General features: G+C 41.5%; 1 protein-coding gene across 1 annotated transcript in view; it reads right to left on the bottom strand.

The window, feature by feature from the left end:
• Window positions 1-2,183: 2,183 nt before the first annotated feature.
• The window catches only part of rapgefl1 (Rap guanine nucleotide exchange factor (GEF)-like 1), a 91,629-nt gene continuing 73,146 nt past the window's right edge, over window positions 2,184-20,666 (bottom strand). Inside the window, exons 13-15 of the mRNA XM_060901758.1 lie at window positions 17,050-17,114; window positions 16,858-16,912; window positions 2,184-4,301 (exon numbers count right to left, since the gene is read on the bottom strand). Of these exons, the coding sequence (XP_060757741.1) occupies window positions 4,177-4,301; window positions 16,858-16,912; window positions 17,050-17,114 (245 nt within the window). The 3' untranslated portion in view covers window positions 2,184-4,176. The remainder of the gene's footprint in view (window positions 4,302-16,857; window positions 16,913-17,049; window positions 17,115-20,666) is intronic.

Genomic DNA, 20,666 nt, shown 5'->3' on the forward strand with positions numbered 1-20,666 from the left:
TCCATGAGGAGACGTTGTATCACAGTTGTGAACGCCCATGGAGGACACACCCGATATTGACATGATTTCATTAAGTTGTGACTCTCAGTTTTTGATCATGGACATCGTCGTCGCATTTCCGGTGGAACCGATTCCATGACAAACATGATCTGTATGCTATAGCATCTTTAATGACAAGATAATTGAATACAATCGTTATTTCAAACCTATTTTCCAAAATGTTCAAATTATTGACTTTGAAACGAGTGTAAAGTTTTTATTTTTGTTGAGTATATTACAGAGCATATTTCAAACACTCAGAACTTGCTATAGCAGCGACACAATAGCTGTCAGAAATGCATTCCTACATTTAATAAAACGAGATAAATAGAATTTTGATAAAAAATTTGCCTTCAGTTCTTCTTTAATGGCTGAAGCCGTCAGAGCGGACCTGCCATCAGGCAGAACACTAAAGATGAAGTCTCGTGCTTAGCTAATTATATTTAGGGGAAAAAAAATCTTGATAAACCTTTGATAATGTGATTAATTAATTTGCACTCGCACAAATTGTTACTCTCACTCAGGATCTCTCTACTTTATTACCTCACTCAGGATGGAGTCCGCCAGGTTTTGTTTTCAGTCAGGTTTCTTTGTTAGCAACATTACGGGACAATGGCTGGACCAATCTTCATGACACTTTCAGGATAGATGGGCATTGGTCTCAAATAGAACCTCCAACATTTTGAAGATCATCCGGTCAAGGTCACCAAAAAGGTCAAAATTGTTTTTGGTGCAAATGGTGTCCCAATGTCCCGAATGTGTCCCAAATCACTCCCTGCTCACTACATAGTGGTGAGTCAGGTTGCCATTTTATAGTGCTGTCCGAATGTATAGTGAGCATTATTACACCCTACCGTATATAGTGCACTCAAAGTATCTCACAATGTATCATAAAAAGTAGTGCCACGGCAAAGAAGTTGCTTTATTATTTAAATCAATGAGCTCACTATACAGTCCTCTATATAGTAATTCCCTATATAGTGAGTAGGGCGTAGTGAACGAGTGAGTGATTTAGGACACAGCATTTGTAACCAATCAGCACTTATCCTGATCAAGTTCGATTACCTGTTCTATTTCTTGATAAACTTTGGAACTAATCAGAACTAGAAATGAAATAAGAGAAACCTCGTTATAACTTCGTAGTATCGGAAGATAACCAGCAGATAAAAATATAAACGAAATTCACTTTGTGGTTCACCAAGGCTACGGATTCGATATCAAGTAAGTGGTGTTTATTTTAAGAAAATTTATCTTTTGGTTATCGCGGCTTTTGTTTGGTCCTTCTGAAAAGTCAAATGAAAGGTTTTGTAAAAGGTTTTTTTGTTTGTTTTTTAGATTTTTGGCAGATATTTAGTCTTTACACAAGTGTTTGTGAAACAAAATGTTCTCATTAGTATTCGTGACCTTGAAAGAACAGAGATCACACTTGTGAGATTGAATCAGTTGTTATAACGCTAAAATAAGCACTACCAGGCAAGGTTTGTTTTACCTGACAACACATTCTCCTAACGTTTTTTTAGGATGCCATTTCTCCCTCAGGTTTCAACCAACCAAATCATCACCAAATTTCACATGAAGAACACCTCTGGGCTGAATTACATTTTTATGACTTTTGGTGCTGATCTGGATCGATCCATGAAAAATGGGATTTTTTTCCCCCCAATTGCTTATAACTGTCAGATTTCTTTTTTTTTTATTTTGTTCAGGGCGGCAGGGCGCAACTTACTCACCAAGCATCATTCTCTATTTATTACTGTTCCAGATCTATAGGGTACGGTGACCAGATGTACCAGTTTGTAGCCGCTAGCGCAATTTACTATGACTTTACTCACAGTCTATCTAGTATTAATATCTGCTGACTTCTGGTTTCCTTCCACAGTTCAAAGACATGGATTTGGTCAACTGGCTACTCCAAATTGCCAATTGTGAACATTTCCATGTTGCCCTGCAACAGATTAGTGCCCTGTCCAGGGTGAACTCCACCTCTCAACCAAAGTCAGCTGGGATTGGTTCACCCATGACCTGTGATGAAGCAGTATAGAAAATGAATGAACGAAGAATATTGTAGTTATAAAATAACATGAAATCCAAAACTACAGCTAGAAAGTATATCTAAAAACAAACACACAATTTGACTCCTGAGCTCATCAGAAGAGGCTTTATTGAAGATTTGTTGGGAATTTGTTTTTTGTTTTTTTTGGAGATGGAGGCGGAGCAGCGCCTCCTCCTGACCCGCCTTCCTCTCACCTCACTGGACACGTCTGAGTTTCAGAGGAGGGCACTGTAAACACGGACTTCTGTACAAAAACCAAAAAAAAAAAAAACCCAGAGATTGTAGATTACCCGCTTTAAAGAAAAAAAAAATCCAAAACAAAAAAACCCAAACAAAACCAATAAAATCCAACTAAAGCGAACACATGCTGTACAATTCCAGTAAATCACTAAATAGTAAACAAGCCAACAAAAAGATAAACAAAACTATAATATATACACATCATCTACTACAGCTAGGAACCAAATAAAAACTGCAATGCAACAAAACCAAGAGGAAGATATGCTGTACAGTTATTTCAGCATGAACATTAGACTCTTAAGATCTGTTCTTAAAATTTACAAGCATGTTTTTACCCCCTCAGATATACAAAACAAGTATTCTCATTGAACGTCCATCTTATTTCTCATACATAAAATAGAGTCTTCATATTTATTTCGCTATTTACATGAACATATGTACACGGAGGCTTTTCAGACAGGCCTCTGCAAAAGGTTCTCAGCAGGAAGAAAATCCTGAGAGAGTCGCATCTGAGACGAGTAAAAGCAGCCAGCAGCGGTTAGATGTTTTCCCTGCGGCCCGTCTGAGAGCAGGTTTGCTTTATAGCTTATGATGGCTCCATTTAGGGTTTGGCAAGAGATGGTGAACTGTGTTTGAGAGCAGAATAATGGCCATGGCATTTATAAAATAATAATAATTAAAAAAAAAAAAAAATCAGGTAAGGGCGTAATTCATTAGTAGTTAATCAAGATATCAATTACTGCCTTTGTTAGGAATTAAGAGAACTGAGTGTGGGTTTGAATTGTAAGAGAATCAAAGAAAAAACAGATACAGTACATAAATACGAATATATTGAAATCTTGCATCTAAAATGAAGAGTAAAAACCTCCCTCATATACAGTGAGTGACAGTTTTTTTGTTTTGTTTTTTTTCATGAAACTCACTCAAGGTGGCTAAAGGCCTCAGCATACTTTATATGGAGACGATGTTTGGACAAACAATATGAAATAATTGCGGAGTAAATGGATGTTGTGCAGAGGTGCTCGCTGTGTCTCACACACACACAGAGCAATGTGACAAAGCCCGAGACTGGAGCTTTCATACACAACAACCAATAAAAAAAAAAAAAAAAAAAAAAACAGACACACTTTCAATTTCATAGACGTCGTCTCTTCATTAAATACACTGAGGCCTGAACTCATCATGTAGCATGAAGGAGCCAGTCTTGGACTGGCAACTGGTGGTGGTGGTGGGGGTGTTTAACACAGAGCTGAGGGCTGCCAGGTTACAGTAAGTGCCAAGTGCCTTTGTTGGTTTGCGCAGGAGGGAAGAGAGGACAAACTAAAGACAAAGTCCATGAGGTCAGACTGTCATGTTTTAGTGGGGTATTTTTTTTTTTTAGTGCGAGGTAAAACAGGTGAAGTCCGAAAGCATCCAGAGGAAAATGTAGTGTCATGTGATCCATCGCATTTGCTTCGGTTCCACTGATGGCAGTGCAAACTGGACAGATCACACCAAAAAAAGTGGAAAAAGGAAAGAAAAAAAGGGAACCCCCCCCCAATATATAATATAGAGGGAAAAATCTGAGAAAAGCCTCCAGGGAACTGATCAAAAGGTCCTCACAAAGTGGGGGAAGGAAAAAAACAAACAAACAAAACACTGAAATGTTGCAGACGTTGTGTGTGATGAACAAGAGTGCTGTAGAACATTTAACTCCGTCCCAAAGTCCAGCCTTCCAGAAGCAGGAGTTCCTGCTTTACGTCCCGACACATTTTCACTACTCTTCCAGCAGTCCAGCTGTGATGGAGAAGCAGAAAGTTGTGTTATGAGGAGGGAGGGGTCTGGATGGCAGATGATTAGCCCTGTTACATATCTTTGGGCTCGAGCTTGCATGACATTTCAAAAAGCAGGTTCTGATTGTCGATGACCTGCAGCTGGCGCACATACGCCTTGGTCTGGAGGTGGGAGGGAGACGGCTCGGCTTCCATCACTGTCACACGCACACACACACACGAGAGAGAGAGAAAGAGATGCAGCACTTCAGACAAAACTGACAAATTCCTTTTAAATAATTCTTTTGAATCTTAATTACTTGTATGTGCATCTGAATATTAATGAACCAACATTTTGAGACATAAAAAAACTGAATTTTGTATCAGAAAAACCACAGGAGATGAAAATTGTGTTCCTTAATTAAGCAAAGCAGACAACATTATAATATTAAGTCGACTGATGTTTCATACTCCCTTTTATCTAGGATTGCAGTAATGTTTTATATTACATTACAGGCATTTAGCAGACGCTCTTATCCAGAGCGATGTGCAACATACAGCAGCCTGGGGAGCAATTAGGGGTTTGGTGCCTTGCTCAAGGGCACTTCAGCTGGTCCAGGGAATCAAACCAGCAACCTTTTGGTCCCAAAGCTGCTTTTCTAATCATTAGGTCATGGCTTCCCCTAGATCACTGATATTTATTCATATGCAAATAAGCCATTCATAAAGCCTTTTCCAACAGGATGTCAATTCTGAGGTCAAGCTGATGCGTCATCATAAATGTTTACACTTTATAACGGCTACGAAAAATACTTCATACAGGAGTACTGCATCTGCAACTGCGCCAATGTACTCTATCCCACCACAAGGTGGCCACGTTGAGAAATCTCTTAACCTCTTGCACAAACACGTGCAGGTCCATTTGACTGCAGGAGTTCAGCATCCGTTGCTAAGACACGCTTAGAGAAAGACAGGTTTTGAGAGAATGCGTGTTGTGCCTGAGAGGAAAGAAGAGCTATGAATAGCTCCAGATTGTCCTCTCATTTCCAGAAACACTCTTGCAATTCCCCTGACCACTCGCAGCCCATCAGCCTTCTAGTTCTTGCTTTCGCAGCAGTCCTCGACCAAATCCGAACTGAAAAACCGTTCCAGAGGACTTTTTTTTTAAACCGATAAGCACAAGTGCCAAATCAAGCTACTCCTCAAACAGCCTGTCTTTCCCTGCGCATTAGATGTGATTACAGCTCAATTAACACCTACATCCGACTCACATTTGAAAGTTCAAAGCCACTGAGAGCAACATGAAACTCTGATGTGCTGCAGTTTGCTTGAAACGCCAGTGGCCGTGATGGGAGGCTTTGGACCACAGTAAAATGACGCCCTTTAACGTCCTCGCATCAGTGTCATTAGAAGGTGCTGAAAATGCCATTACAGTTAGGATCGCGTGCACAGTACCAATCTCACACAATGCCTGGAAACACACTGCCCTGCAGTGTCTCCGGTTTTCCCCGGCTCCTGATTATGGGGGTCAGGATTTCACCATTAGTCGGCATATTCTGATGGTTATGGTCTCATCTCATCTCATTATCTCTACAGGGTCGCAGGCAAGCTGGAGCCTATCCCAGCTGACTACGGGCGAGAGGCGGGTACACCCTGGACAAGTCGCCAGGTCATCACAGGGCTGACACATAGACACAGACAACCATTCACACTCACATTCACACCTACGGTCAATTTAGAGTCACCAGTTAACCTAACCTGCATGCCTTTGGACTGTGGGGGAAACCGGAGCACCCGGAGGAAACCCACGCGGACACGGGGAGAACATGCAAACTCCACACAGAAAGGCCCTCGCCGGCCATGGGGCTCGAACCCGGACCTTCTTGCTGTGAGGCGACAGCGCTAACCACTACACCACCGTGCCGCCCATGGTTATGGTCACTGTTGCCAATTAAAATCCAATGCCAGTTTTCATCTATTATATCGTTGTTGTTGTTTTTTTTTTTGTTTTGACGCCATCATGCAACTCCCCAAAAGTGCAGGTTGAATTTAGCAATCCCCCTCTGGAGTCCCCCTAAATCATAGTAAAATATCCTCACTTCCTCTGCACAGGGGACACAGATGCATTAAAAACACTAGAAACATGTTTACAACAGTGCTTTCATGAACAATAGCTATCAAACATGGAATTTTTTGTTTGCAAATCACATGACTTTTTGCCTCCTGGTTCACTTCCAGTTTCTAAGTGACGGGCCACAATCAAAGATGGCGTCCAAGCCAAGTACGCATCTGTCATTATCTTAGTCAAATGTAGAATGTTTTGCACATGTTAACGGACTAGAACCAAAAAATATAGATATCAAGAAAAATATATTTATGCGATGGACTGGACCCCTACAGTTTAAAAAAGACAGACTTTTCAAGCGATTTCAACAACCTTCCGAACATACAGTTTCTGGACATTCCCAATTATCTGGTAGTCCAAATATCATTTTACATGAAGAATCAAATGAAAGCTTTCAAGTCTTGAAGCCGATAACTTTCACTTGTAGCTGGGTTCATGACTTCTAAAGCAGTGTTTCCAAACCTTTCTTGAGCCACGGCACATATTTTACATTCGAAAAATCCCAAGGCACACCACCAAACAAAAATGTCACAAAAAGTGTACATATAATGAAATATAATGATCATCTAGTCTCAATTTACTTACTCAGTGTGAAACCTGGGCCTGTTTAGTTGAACACAAAGCTGATATACTTGCAGGAATTGAAGAAAGACACACACAAAGATCTTCCTCAACAGCTCTGAGTCTCTCTCCTTTTTTTTTTTAGTTTTTATAGCAGTCATGCTTGAAAAGCCCAGCTCGCATAGATAGGTTGTGGAAAATCAGTTTTCTTGCTTTCTTCTGACCTCTGCTCATACTACGGCCTTCATCTGGGTCAGAATTTTCTCCAGGACCCAGTTTGGCTTGTGCACTTTTTCTTTTCAAATATTTATCCATCGCTGTCACACCTGAAGCATTACTAATTCTATTGTTTGAATGGCAACAGGTAGATACACGGGTTAATTAGCTACCTGCCGCCATCTAGTGGAAGAGTATTTAATTGTTCTGCCTGTCACTATACGTCGCTGGCATAGACGAACGAAGACAAATTATTTGCAGTAAATAAATAAATAATTTTCGGAACAATTAAGTGAAATTGGATAATTTCCCACGGTACACCTGATGATCTCTCACGGCACACTAATGTGCCGCGGCACAGTGGTTGGGAATCACTGTTCTAAAGGACAATAATAGACTTATTTTTGCAAGTGTAAGTAATGTAAGCTGAAGTGTAGTATGTGATTCAAGTCAGAACTGCTGGAGGTATTTTTGCAACGATAACTTACATTTTATTTCATGACATTTCAAACATTGCTCGGACTTATGAATCGACATCATTGGACAACCTGGATGAAAAGAAAGAAAAAAAAAAAGAACCGGGGGGGAGGGTGCGGCACACACCCCAATCGAGTTTTAATTGACGCCGACCTACAAACTAGTTTCATCGTTTCATCAACGGTTTGTTTTATGACATCCAAAACGTAAGAAAAGTCATTTAATATTAGAAGTTTTGATTTCAGATACATAAAGTTGACGTATGTGCATTTAACTAAATGATTGCTGCAAACATGAGCATGTGGATTCAATTCCTTTCAAACAGTGAAATGTTTGTGAGCCATTTTTCACAGCGTCTGAGATTTTTCATTTTTCACCCTTGTGCATGACTTCTTTTGGTATCCTATAAAGCCTTTAGTCTTTTTCTCGATTTGATCGGTTTGAACATCCAAATACAGAGCAACAAATCTGGCATATTTGGAGGCAAAACACAAAAAACTACTGCAAAGCGACTAAACAAATACGATACCCATCAGCTAGAAATCTGAATAAATAATGAGGCGGCTCACTACCGGAAGTGACTCCTATTGCAAACAAAGAATTGCTGATCACTAAACTATGAGCTATTTTTGGTTAAGAACTACTATATACTGCCACGCCAGTTACATCTTTCTTGTTTGTTTGCTGGATTAGTGTGCTGACTTTCCTCACAGCCGATCTCTCAGATTATAAAGACTGTGAGATGTACACTGACAGTGTAAGAAGTTGGGAGGGGGAATCAATCAATCAAATCATTCTTAAAACTAAAATAAGAACAAATCAGGCAATTTGATCTGAAACGTGCAGGTAGATTCTTGTACATATTAGACGACTTAGTTCCTTCCTCTCCAGTAACCTCTTTATCCTGATCAGGGGTGCAGAGATCCGGACGCGGTCCTGGTATAACCAGGATCAATTCAGGATGGTTACATTTATATACGAGGGGAAGTCAAAAAGTTCTAAGACAGATGTTATCACTTCAAAATATGTGAAAGATATCCCCCAGAATTCTACAAAGAAGGAATTTTCCGATGGAAACACCGCTTGCAGAAGTGTTTAGACTTAAATGGAGGATATGTAGAGCAATAGCTTTGTTATTTTCATAAATAAAGATTTTTTTCAATTTGTCTTAGAACTTTGACTTATCCTCGTATATATATATTTTTTTAAAAGGTTTTTTTTTCTTTCAAGGTTACTGTGAAGAAGATTTTTGATCAGTAGTCACCAGATCCGCTTCGTTGACTCAATATGCAGCAGGCCTACTGAGAGCAGGAAATAACCTGCCATACACACAACTAACATGATGCATCTAAACTAACATGCAAGGTAATGCTTCTCGAAACAGAACTCCTTTAACAACCAATAGGAGACGAGCCTGAACCGTATTAAGAGAATGAACACACAGGCTCGATGTCTACACCAGGCTGGAAGCGAGTGTCTGGTTAATTCAGCAGCAATCCCCTTAAGGCAAACCAATAAGTGTAATCCACTCAAGGGGATGACTTGGGAAAAGCACTCCAATGATTAAGCCATGAGAACACGCTTCAGTCAGAGAGCGAGAGGCAAGGTTCTGATAAACGGAATATTTCAGCTTCTCAGACAGATCTGAACCTAGAAAACAGATTCCTTACTGAAAAAGATGTTCCACAATATTAATGTATGGAAAGTTTCTTTATTAAAAGATCGATATGTAGACTTTAAGGGCCTTTACACCCCGGATACAACATGAAATTGTAATGTGAAAACGCAAAACATTTGTATGCAACGAGTCCTACGTGAGAGTTTCTTGACATGGTATTCTATTTCATGCTTGTTTCACACCGTGACTAAGTACTGTCCTGAGTGAATGAGAGAGATGTCTAGCACTGATGGAGACAATAATAATTATAGACACGATCTCAGGAAAGAGAAAGTCTTGGGTACAAATGACAGCAGGGAGAGTTTCGCAATCTCATTAAAGAGGTGAAGCTGAGAGTCAGGATTAGGGATGTTAACCGATGACCGTTTGACCGAATCAACGTCAACCGGTTAAATTTTTTTTGGTTGTCGGTTAAAAAAAAAAAAAATCAATCGTTTTGAAGCTGCCGATTTTGGAGCGGAGATCCTGGAATTCTGTGTTGTGAACGCTTGGGGCATGCCATGTGGTGTAAGGACGACAGCTGACAAATCAGAAACACCCATTCAGTCATGTCCCGCCCTCCCGCCCCAGTTGAAGACAGCTGCCACTCGGCGAAAGAAAAGTCTCAGTGTTGGATTACATTTTACTACGATGTTAACCAGGTACGCAACATCAAGGAAATTCTTGACTATCAAAGAAACAAGAACACGGCGCATGAATGAAGTCGATGGTTGATTAGTCTGGTGAATATTAGTGTCAACGTAATAATAATACACAAGATCTGAACTAAAACCTGGTTACTCACTGATGTTACTTAGCATCAGACAGTTGCTATATTAGCTTAGCGGCTAACCAGCTCAGCTCCAGCTATCCCATTCCCAATGGCTGTGCACAATTAGCAGCCATGTAACCGTAATATCAGTAGCTGGAAAACAATTGCAGTATGAGGTCTCTGTGGCTCACTTCGAAGAAAAGTGCCTAGTCCGTAGCAGTATGCTTCAGAGCAACTTCAATACCATGCAGTAATGGCGTGTTGATATTGGTAACGGCGTTATAACGATTGTAGCTAATTAATTAGATTACCCGGCGTTATAACAGCCTTTATTTTAACGCCATTATTCCCATCACTGAATGTTACGTACTTCTTCTAGCACTTGACTTTATTTTCAGCGCCATCATGGCCAACTGAAACTGTCTCTAAGCTGGAGCCATTTGTCCTCCGCTCCAATACAAACCCCTCGACATCAGTGCCGCGTTTGACTAAATGTTTCGCGCTGTAGAAAAGGTAATGTGAGTGAAGGGCAGCGACTGGGACTGAATGTACAGATGCTCGTGGTTAGATTTAGAATAAATTCTAATAATTCCAATTCTAGAATTTTAAACTCATAGGTTAACCGACTTTAACCGGCTAATGAGGCTCGGTGGTCGGTCAAGAATCTTTTTTAGTTTTCGCCATCCCTAGTCAGGATGTTGGACAACGAGAAAGAAAGCAACGCTCAGTGTTGCGTGCTCACGGGTTAAACGATAGGGAGTTTTATTCTGATCTTTTAAGTCCAACAAGAAAATGAGAGCGCGCAGAAATCTGTGAGCAGAAGATTCACGAGCGCACAAAGCAGTCCGAGTGTGAGCAGGGGCTATTTGAGAGAGTGAGGGCGACACATTGCAAAATCTGAATGCGAAAAAATAAATACTCCGATTGAAAGACCACACTCTTGATTAAAGATGGGAATAAAACTCCATAGAAACATTCCCACTCAGATCCCAGATGTGAGGGACGCTGGCACATAGAGGTTCGCTGCTACATTCGAGGCTGTCTCCTGTCACCACGTAACATCTGTTCTGCATAACGTGATTGGGCGATGCCTTCATTTGTGGTACAGAAGCTCAAAAATCGACCTCCGTGCAAAAAAAAAAAAAAAAAGGGGGCGTGGTGTGTGTTTGTCACTCTTTCGCTACATAATATTTGCGTTCTGCGTGAAAGCACTCATGACAAACGACAGTTTTGAAAAATAGACATGCAAATTAATTGCACCCCAACCAAAACCCACCCCCAGTGTGTAAATGCCTTAAGAAAAACATCTTACCATGAAAGAGATGTAATATTATTTAACTATTATACTTGATTTCTAACAGCGTAGTTTTTGTGAAATAAATTACATCAGATGCACATAAGAGCAACACAAATGGTAACGTATGTGTAAAGTGTGTGTGGTCTTCATCGAATGCTACTTTCTCCTACAGTGGACCTCTCTGCTCTTCTGCCAGACTCTTAGTGGTTTGCTGCATTAAACGGAGCAGGCGCAGTAACTAATCTTCAAATACGATTTGTGAACATTTCATTTCATGTCTCTGATTAACTGCCTGTGTGACCTGGAACACTACGCTGAGTAAACGCTGAACTCTGAATGAACTCAATCATTTTGGATCAGCTATCAGGATTAGGCAGCTGATTTGGGGAAATGAGTTTCATTCAAAACACCCGAGATTTGAATAATCTAAAGATGGTGAACAGTGAGATTTCCACATGCTTGTATTATTAAAACTCTGCATTTACTCAGAAACATCACCTTTATTTAACCCTCCCCCCACAAAGGTCTGATCCTATTTTGCTTACATCATCAATATTGTGACAACTTGTCAAATATGCAGTTTCTGAAATATTCTGAATATCGTAACATTAATCTCATCTCATCCCATATCATCTCTAGCCGCTTTATCCTGTTCTACAGGGTCGCAGGCAAGCTGGAGCCTATCCCAGCTGACTACGGGCGAAAGGCAGGGTACACCCTGGACAAGTCGCCAGGTCATCACAGGGCTGACACATAGACACAGACAACCATTCACACTCACATTCACACCTACGGCCAATTTAGAGTCACCAGTTAACCTAACCTGCATGTCTTTGGACTGTGGGGGAAACCGGAGCACCCGGAGGAAACCCACGCGGACACGGGGAGAACATGCAAACTCCGCACAGAAAGGCCCTCGCCGGCCACGGGGCTCGAACCCGGACCTTCTTGCTGTGAGGCGACAGCGCTAACCACTACACCACCGTGCCGCTCTAAATATTTTATAATTTTTTAAAAAATATTAAATTAGTTATCCACGTCATCAAAACATTTAAATCATCGCCACAATTTTTGCTGACAGTAGTTTAAGAGCAATCCTGTCTGTTGTGATGCATACTGTATATCGCAGAAACACCTTCGAGAATCCTTTACCTTATACCACAGCTTACCAATCACTTCTCCTTGTCTTTATTTAAAACATCATCTCATTTGATATACTATAAAAACATTATTGGCCATGAAAAAGTTCATCCTTGGAAGTGGCCCTAATCAGAGCCTTTCTGTTACAGAAAGTTCATCAGGACCTTCTGACCAATTAGAATCCAGAGTTCAACAGCTCTGTGTCGTAAAGGGATGTGATTCAAATAAATAACGACCAAGGAAGTGTTTACCGGAGTCATATCTCCATTTAAAGGGGTATCAAATATAATATATACAGTTGCTGATGTGACAAAGTAACGTATTCTTAAGTATTCTATCAAATTTATATACTAGAAAACAACGAAATATCTTGGTAATTGTAAATATAATAGTTGGTACGCTAAACGGCACAAGAGTCGCCATTTTTAAAAGACCGTGACGTCAGCCCTACCCACTGCACTAGGAGAGAAGCGTGTAATCATGGCGTTGGGCGTATCAAGTGAAAGCGACAGCTCTGTCGAATCATACGAAGAGATCCCGCAAGACACACTGCAAGCAAGCTATGGCTTAGAAGGGTACCAGTTTGAACCTAGGAGAGGTACTCTCGACTCCGGTGATGACGAAAGAAGAGAAGAAAGCTCGAACTCGCTTGGTGTTTTTCAGCGGAAACGAGTGAAAAGTCACGTCTGGAGGATCGTTATGCTTTCCATCGGTCCTGTTACTACACCCGAAAGCAACACACTGTGGCATTGTGTAGCCGATCACTTACAATTCATCCTACTTTCCGATTCACACGTGCTAGTCCCAACCTCAATGAGCCAACACAACTGGGCACATACATACGTCATGAGTGTTACGCAGAGAAAATGAACGTGCATTCTGATTGGATAAAATTAATATCATGGCGGGCTGTTCAAACTGCGGAAATAGTTTGCTCGAGCTACTTTCAAAACACTATAACTTTCCAACCTTAGAACAAAAAACTTTTGTAAGTCTTGAATAAGGTTCGTTAATGTGTGTTTTATGGTTATATTTACTCTATATTGGAGGTATTTCACCTGACGTCACAGGGTCACATGACGCCCCGGTGTCCGCCATTTTGGACGGCAAGCTACATACTAACGCTGCAGACAGAGAGGGAGAACCAGCTTGGAAAAAAACGTGTTACAGACACCTAGAATAGATTAATTTGTCAGTAAGCACTCTATAAATAACCATGGTGTTTGCCTGTTGTGCTGTGGGCTGCCACAACAGACAGGGACAGCGTGCAGGACGCTCCTTTTACCGGTTTCCTACTGACCCAGACAAGAGGGCCAAATGGATTGCAGCTGTGAAGAGACAGGATTGGGAGCCAACAGAGTACTCCAGACTTTGCAGTGATCTTTTCATTTCAGGTTAGTTTATCAGTCAACACAATTTTGATAAAATATATAGCAAAAAGTAAATGGGTCAGTGTTTGTTAACCCATCTGAGCAGTGAAACAAGGCAGTGTTAATTTGTCTAGGGTTGCATGTAGCAGACATTTTGTTCTCCTGTTTGTCATGTATTATTTTCCTTTTCATGAATAAAGTTTATAAATGCTACTTATATCATGTCATAGCTGGAGCTCGCTAGCACGCCGGGGAGCTCGCTAGCGCGCTCGGGCGCCGGGGAGCTCGCTGGCATGCCGGGGAGCTCGCTAGCGCGCTCGGGCGCCGGAGCTCGCTGGCGCGCCGGGGAGCTCGCTGGCGCGCCGGGGGAGCTCGCTGGCGCGCCGGGGGAGCTCGCTGGCGCGCCGGGGGAGCTCGCTGGCGCGCTCCGGCTATGACATGATATACAACCCGGATTCCAAAAAAGTTGGGACAAAGTACAAATTGTAAATAAAAATGGAATGCAATAATTTACAAATCTCAAAAACTGATATTGTATTCACAATAGAACATAGACAACATATCAAATGTCGAAAGTGAGACATTTTGAAATTTCATGCCAAATATTGGCTCATTTGAAATTTTACGACAGCAACACATCTCAAAAAAGTTGGGACAGGGGCAATAAGAGGCTGGAAAAGTTAAAGGTACAAAAAAGGAACAGCTGGAGGACCAAATTGCAACTCATTAGGTCAATTGGCAATAGGTCATTAACATGACTGGGTATAAAAAGAGCATCTTGGAGTGGCAGCGGCTCTCAGAAGTAAAGATGGGAAGAGGATCACCAATCCCCCTAATTCTGCACCGACAAATAGTGGAGCAATATCAGAAAGGAGTTCGACAGTGTAAAATTGCAAAGAGTTTGAACATATCATCATCTACAGTGCATAATATCATCAAAAGATTCAGAGAATCTGGAAGAATCTCTGTGCGTGAGGGTCAAGGCCGGAAAACCATACTGGGTGCCCGTGATCTTCGGGCCCTTAGACGGCACTGCATCACATACAGGCATGCTTCTGTATTGGAAATCACAAAATGGGCTCAGGAATATTTCCAGAGAACATTATCTGTGAACACAATTCACCGTGCCATCCGCCGTTGCCAGCTAAAACTCTATAGTTCAAAGAAGAAGCCGCATCCAAACATGATCCAGAAGCGCAGACGTCTTCTCTGGGCCAAGGCTCATTTAAAATGGACTGTGGCAAAGTGGAAAACTGTTCTGTGGTCAAATGAATCAAAATTTGAAGTTCTTTATGGAAATCAGGGACGCCGTGTCATTCGGACTAAAGAGGAGAAGGACGACCCAAGTTGTTATCAGCACTCAGTTCAGAAGCCTGCATCTCTGATGGTATGGGGTTGCATTAGTGCGTGTGGCATAGGCAGCTTACACATCTGGAAAGACACCATCAATGCTGAAAGGTATATCCAGGTTCTAGAGCAACATATGCTCCCATCCAGACGACGTCTCTTTCAGGGAAGACCTTGCATTTTCCAACATGACAATGCCAAACCACATACTGCATCAATTACAGCATCATGGCTGCGTAGAAGAAGGGTCCGGGTACTGAACTGGCCAGCCTGCAGTCCAGATCTTTCACCCATAGAAAACATTTGGCGCATCATAAAACGGAAGATACGACAAAAAAGACCTAAGACAGTTGAGCAACTAGAATCCTACATTAGACAAGAATGGGTTAATATTCCTATCCCTAAACTTGAGCAACTTGTCTCCTCAGTCCCCAGACGTTTACAGACTGTTGTAAAGAGAAAAGGGGATGTCTCACAGTGGGAAACATGGCCTTGTCCCAACTTTTTTGAGATGTGTTGTTGTCATGAAATTTAAAATCACCTAATTTTTCTCTTTAAATGATACATTTTCTCAGTTTAAACATTTGATATGTCATCTATGTTCTATTCTGAATAAAATATGGATTTTTGAAACTTCCACATCATTGCATTCCGTTTTTATTTACAATTTGTACTTTGTCCCAACTTTTTTGGAATCGGGGTTGTAAGTAGTATTTATAAACTTTATTCATCAAAAGGAAAATAATATTCTATTCAATATTCTATTCTGATCGCCCAAACCTGTGTATGGCGATGGGTCAGTGAGCAATCCTGGTGGAAGCAGGTAAACGTCGTTCTCTAAGCCTGCTAACCTCAATTTTTGCAAATACCTCTCCCTCTGCTCGCCCTGTAAATGCCCTACGTCGCTGGATAGTGAAGGTGTTTTCTGCATCTCGCTCCTTTTTCTTTTATGTTTTTCGTTTGTCGCCTTCCTCGCATTCAAACTGATTCGAGCCGTGCCGTCCAAAATGGCAGCATCACATGACTTGGTCACGTGGGTGAAATACCTCAATATTGCCCTCTGTTCCCCTTTAAAACAAAAACAAGTGTGTGCTTCTATTTAACAGTTCATAAAGTTTGATAAAGCTTCACTGAAAGAAAGGAAACCCTGGGTGTGGAGGTGTAAAGTGTGATTATAGTGCACCAGGCTGAATTACACTGTGCTTTAGCAGCACGCGATGAGCTTCAACATTATTGCCTGAGGTGAAATCATGGTTGCCATGGTGCCTCGGCTTTTGTTTGTCTGATTGGTTTGATTTTAAATGAAAATATGTGAGCGGGAAATGAAGGTACTGGAAGCCAAACAGCTGCTACACACAACCTGATGCTTTCAGGCTCATCAGGGAGGGGCTGCCTATTACCAAAACCCTACAGTAATGTTACACAATAAACTGAATTGTTTTCAGATCAGAAAATAGTGCTTGCGCACACACACACACCCCAGACCTTACAATAACACGTGCACTAGAAGCAATTGATTCTATTATGTCAGGAGTGCGTGCGCACACGCTTTGAAGTGCTGCTTGCTGTTCTACTGGCCCTCAGGGCTGTGCTGTTCTACAAAGATGGGATGTGGCAGGGCAGAGCAGAGCTCCCCAAAATTAATCCACTCACACAGGTGTGTCCCTGAGCACGTGTGTGTTTTTGGTGGAGCTGTGGTCTGCTTTTTACAGTCATCCTTTTTGGCAAATTGGTTTCAGTCTCTGAATGTGTGCGCGCGCGCACACACACACACACACGAGACAGAGGAGTCACAGTCTTGGATTACCCTACCTAGCTGAGTACTCCTGTACCGCCTGATGCTCCTCACCATTTCTGCAACTTTATGCTGAGAGGAGAGAGGGAAGAAAGAAAGAGGAAAAAAAAACATTGAATTTTTCTGGGAAAAAAAAAATTCAAACATCACTCACTACAGATCTGCTGGCAATACAACAGGATGTGCTGTGCACATGTACTGTCACTCACCATCTTCTCAAAATTAACCAGCTCCCCATGGAACGTCTTACAGCTCTCATGAAGGAACGTCAGATCTAAAGAAAAAAAAAAAAAAGACAAAAAGGGACACAGTTAAAGCATGGTAACACAATGGCAGGTGCTTAGACAGCCACCTGCTCTCCTGCAGTGCATCAGCATGGTGCACACATCAGATGAAAAAGTAAGAGACAGAGTACAAATGTGAGGACTAAAGATGCTCAACATGCCACGCTCAGCTCCGTCTCTTCAGCTCCACTGCACTACTCTGTAGAGGTGGCGAAACAAAAAACAAGGCCAGATGAACACGCCGAGACAAGCCAATGCATACCAGGAGTGAATATCTGAATACAGGTGATTCATTAGAGAGCATAATACAGAGCCAGACAGAGAGGGTGTTTAGGTCATCCTCGGATAACTTCGTCACCCTGCAGCTGGTAAACCCTCATTAAAAATGCAACACCGAGGCACAAACATAACCTCAGCAAGTTCCCAAAGGGCCACAATATCTACAGTGGAACAGCTAGTAATAATTCATCAACAAAAGAAGCTGGATGATGAACAGCACAGTGAGACTCTATAAAAGTTACAAAATATTTCTGTTAATACTCGTTAAAGACTATCATACACTGCTAATACCGCGAGAGCCTGGGATCACCATGTCAGTCCGTAGTTCCTAGTAAGGTATCAATAGAGTTTTTGGTCATTTGACCCATGCACAGTAATAAGACACGGTCAACTGCAAAAGTTTTGGCACCCTTAGAAAATGAGGGTGCACTATATGCATATTTATTTTATATGCAAACACATGCAATGAGTGATTGAAATGAAACAACTTATTTTTTATGCAATCCTAAAATGTTTTCTTGCATGGTGCATTTTTCTATTCAAATTTTTGGCACCACTATAATTAAACTTGAATATTCAGTGAATATATTGGGGAAGCCATGGCCAAATGGTTAGAGAAACAGCTTTGGGACCAAAAGGTCACCGATTTGATTCCCTAAACCAGCAGGATTGGCTCAAGTGCTCTTGAACAAGGCACCTAACCCCCAACTGCTCCGGCAAGAGTGGTGACGTACCTTGTGTCTGATTAGCCAGAGAAAAACTGGTGTGATCATCAGTTCTAACTAAATTCAGTGACTCCGTGACATGGACCCTAAATAACAGCACTAAGCCTCTTTCTATAAGGTCTAACAAGGTTAAAAGACCTGTTTACAGGCAACTTATTCTCCTCCATTAAGAACAATTTCAACCCACGAGTATAATGTTTATTTCACACTCATATCCGCTTGTACTCTTAAATGGTGCCTTATAATGTTAACTCGGGGTGTAATGATGTATCAATTTAAAAGGCAATGACTTATGATTGTTGCCACAATTCAATTTAATAAATTATTAGCAATAGTCAATTTCCAAGAAATTATAATAAAAAAGGACAGATAACATATGTAAAAATTACTCTTATTTTTAAACTGATGTGTAAATAGGGGCGGCACGATGGTGTAGTGGTTAGCGCTGTCGTCTCACAGCAAGAAGGTCCGGGTTCGAGCCCCGTGGCCGGCGAGGGCTTTTCTGTGTGGAGTTTGCATGTTGTCTGCGTGGGTTTCATCCGGGTGCTCCGGTTTCCCCCACAGTCCAAAGACATGCAGGTTAGGCTAACTGGTGACTCTAAATTGACCGTAGGTGTGAATGGGAGTGTGAATGGTTGTCTGTGTCTATGTGTCAGCCCTGTGATGACCTGGTGACTTGTCCAGGGTGTACCCCGCCTTTCGCCCGTAGTCAGCTGGGATACGATCCAGCTTGCCTGCGACCCTGTAGAACAGGATAAAGCGGCTAGAGATAATGAGATGAGATGTGTAAATAGACTGGGAAGGTGATTTGTCTCCAACTCCGATGGTTTAAATACAGGGAGAGTGCTGTATCCATGGGGGATATGTTCGAACATGGATAGCAGCAAAACATACAGTACACAGAGCTTGTTTTTGTGTACATACATACCTGTGATGAAGTTTAATTTATGAATTGTGCACATCATGACAAGAGCAGCAACTACTAATAAAATGCTATGTGAATGTGGGCTCTCTCTTGCGCACCATTGTATGAATGGGACTCTGAGCTTTACACTTGATACTTTTGGGCAGGGATACACCGCTGATAACTGAAACTGTGGTTACCGAGTCAAAGGATACAGCGATCCCGATGCATTACCTTCACCAGGTCGTCATCATTTGCAAATTAAATGGTAATCCTACCCCAGATTCTGAACAAAGCTCTCTCTCATATCAATAGAAGAATACTAAAGAGAATCACATCAGTGCTATCTACAATTAGTATAAATATGGAGGTGATTATAGGAAATTGCGTGCGCGGATTGGTCGAGAAATTCAGACCATTTCTCGATATCACCACCTCGAGTGACTCCGCAAAATGGCGGCCAATCGTTTCGTCACTGTAAGTGAGGAAGAATTACAAGTGAAAGAAAATGCTGCTCCTAAAAGCACTAAAGATGCTACAAAGTTTGGTCTAAAACTATTCAAAAGGTAAGGTGGAATTGTGATTTGATTTATCTATTTCAAAACAAAGTATTTTATGCGAGTCCGTGCAGACGAGTGACAAGTCTGTGCCGCGTCATTACATTTGCATGCCGCTTTTGAAGTTTGAAATAAATTTAATATGATTTTTTTTTTTAAATCACCACCTGCATATTTATACTAAAACAATAATTGTTATATATCAAATCATTCTGAATCAAAATACCGTATCGTGTTAAAAGTGAGGTTTAGGTCCCTAATGCAGGAATTCTTTTTTTTTTTTTAAATACAGTTAAGTGTGGGTGGCACGGTGGTGTAGTGGTTAGCGCTGTCGTCTCACAGCAAGAAGGTCCGGGTTCGAGCCCCGTGGCTGGCGAGGGCTTTTCTGTGCGGAGTTTGCATGTTCTCCCCGTGTCCGCGTGGGTTTCCTCCGGGTGCTCCGGTTTCCCCCACAGTCCAAAGACATGCAGGTTAGGTTAACTGGTGACTCTAAATTGACCGTACCGGTAGGTGTGAATGGTTGTCTGTGTCTATGTGTCAGCCCTGTGATGACCTGGTGACTTGTCCAGGGTGTACCCCGCCTTTCGCCCGTAGTCAGCTGGGATAGGCTCCAGCTTGCCTGCGACCCTGTAGAAGGATAAAGCGGCTAGAGATAATGAGATGAGATGACAGTTAAGTGTGAATTCGGAGCAGAGTTGAAAGGGTAGAGTAAGGAAACCATTTCAGAAAAATGATCAGGATGGCTCATGTATGAAGATTCATTACCCCCAAAAATACAAGGCAATGACTGAACAAATCTCCAGCACACTCTTGGAAATAAATATAAAATTCCACCAAGTCAGTTGGTTTATTACACGTCATAAACACAAATTTGTGCACTTTTAAAAATTTAAGATTAAAGGCAGTAAGTCTGAATGGCACTCCGTCTGAACGTGGCCAGTATGTGAACAAAATCGCAGGTTTCAAGATAGAAAAGACTAAAAACTCAGACACAACATTTAATTACGCATCATCATAAGGCAGACTTAAAAGGATGCTTGGAAGTTACAATAACATGGTGGAAGAATGCAAAACAAC

The sequence above is a fragment of the Neoarius graeffei genome, chromosome 20 (genome assembly GCF_027579695.1).
Source record: "Neoarius graeffei isolate fNeoGra1 chromosome 20, fNeoGra1.pri, whole genome shotgun sequence".
In the NCBI taxonomy this organism is placed as follows: domain Eukaryota; kingdom Metazoa; phylum Chordata; class Actinopteri; order Siluriformes; family Ariidae; genus Neoarius; species Neoarius graeffei.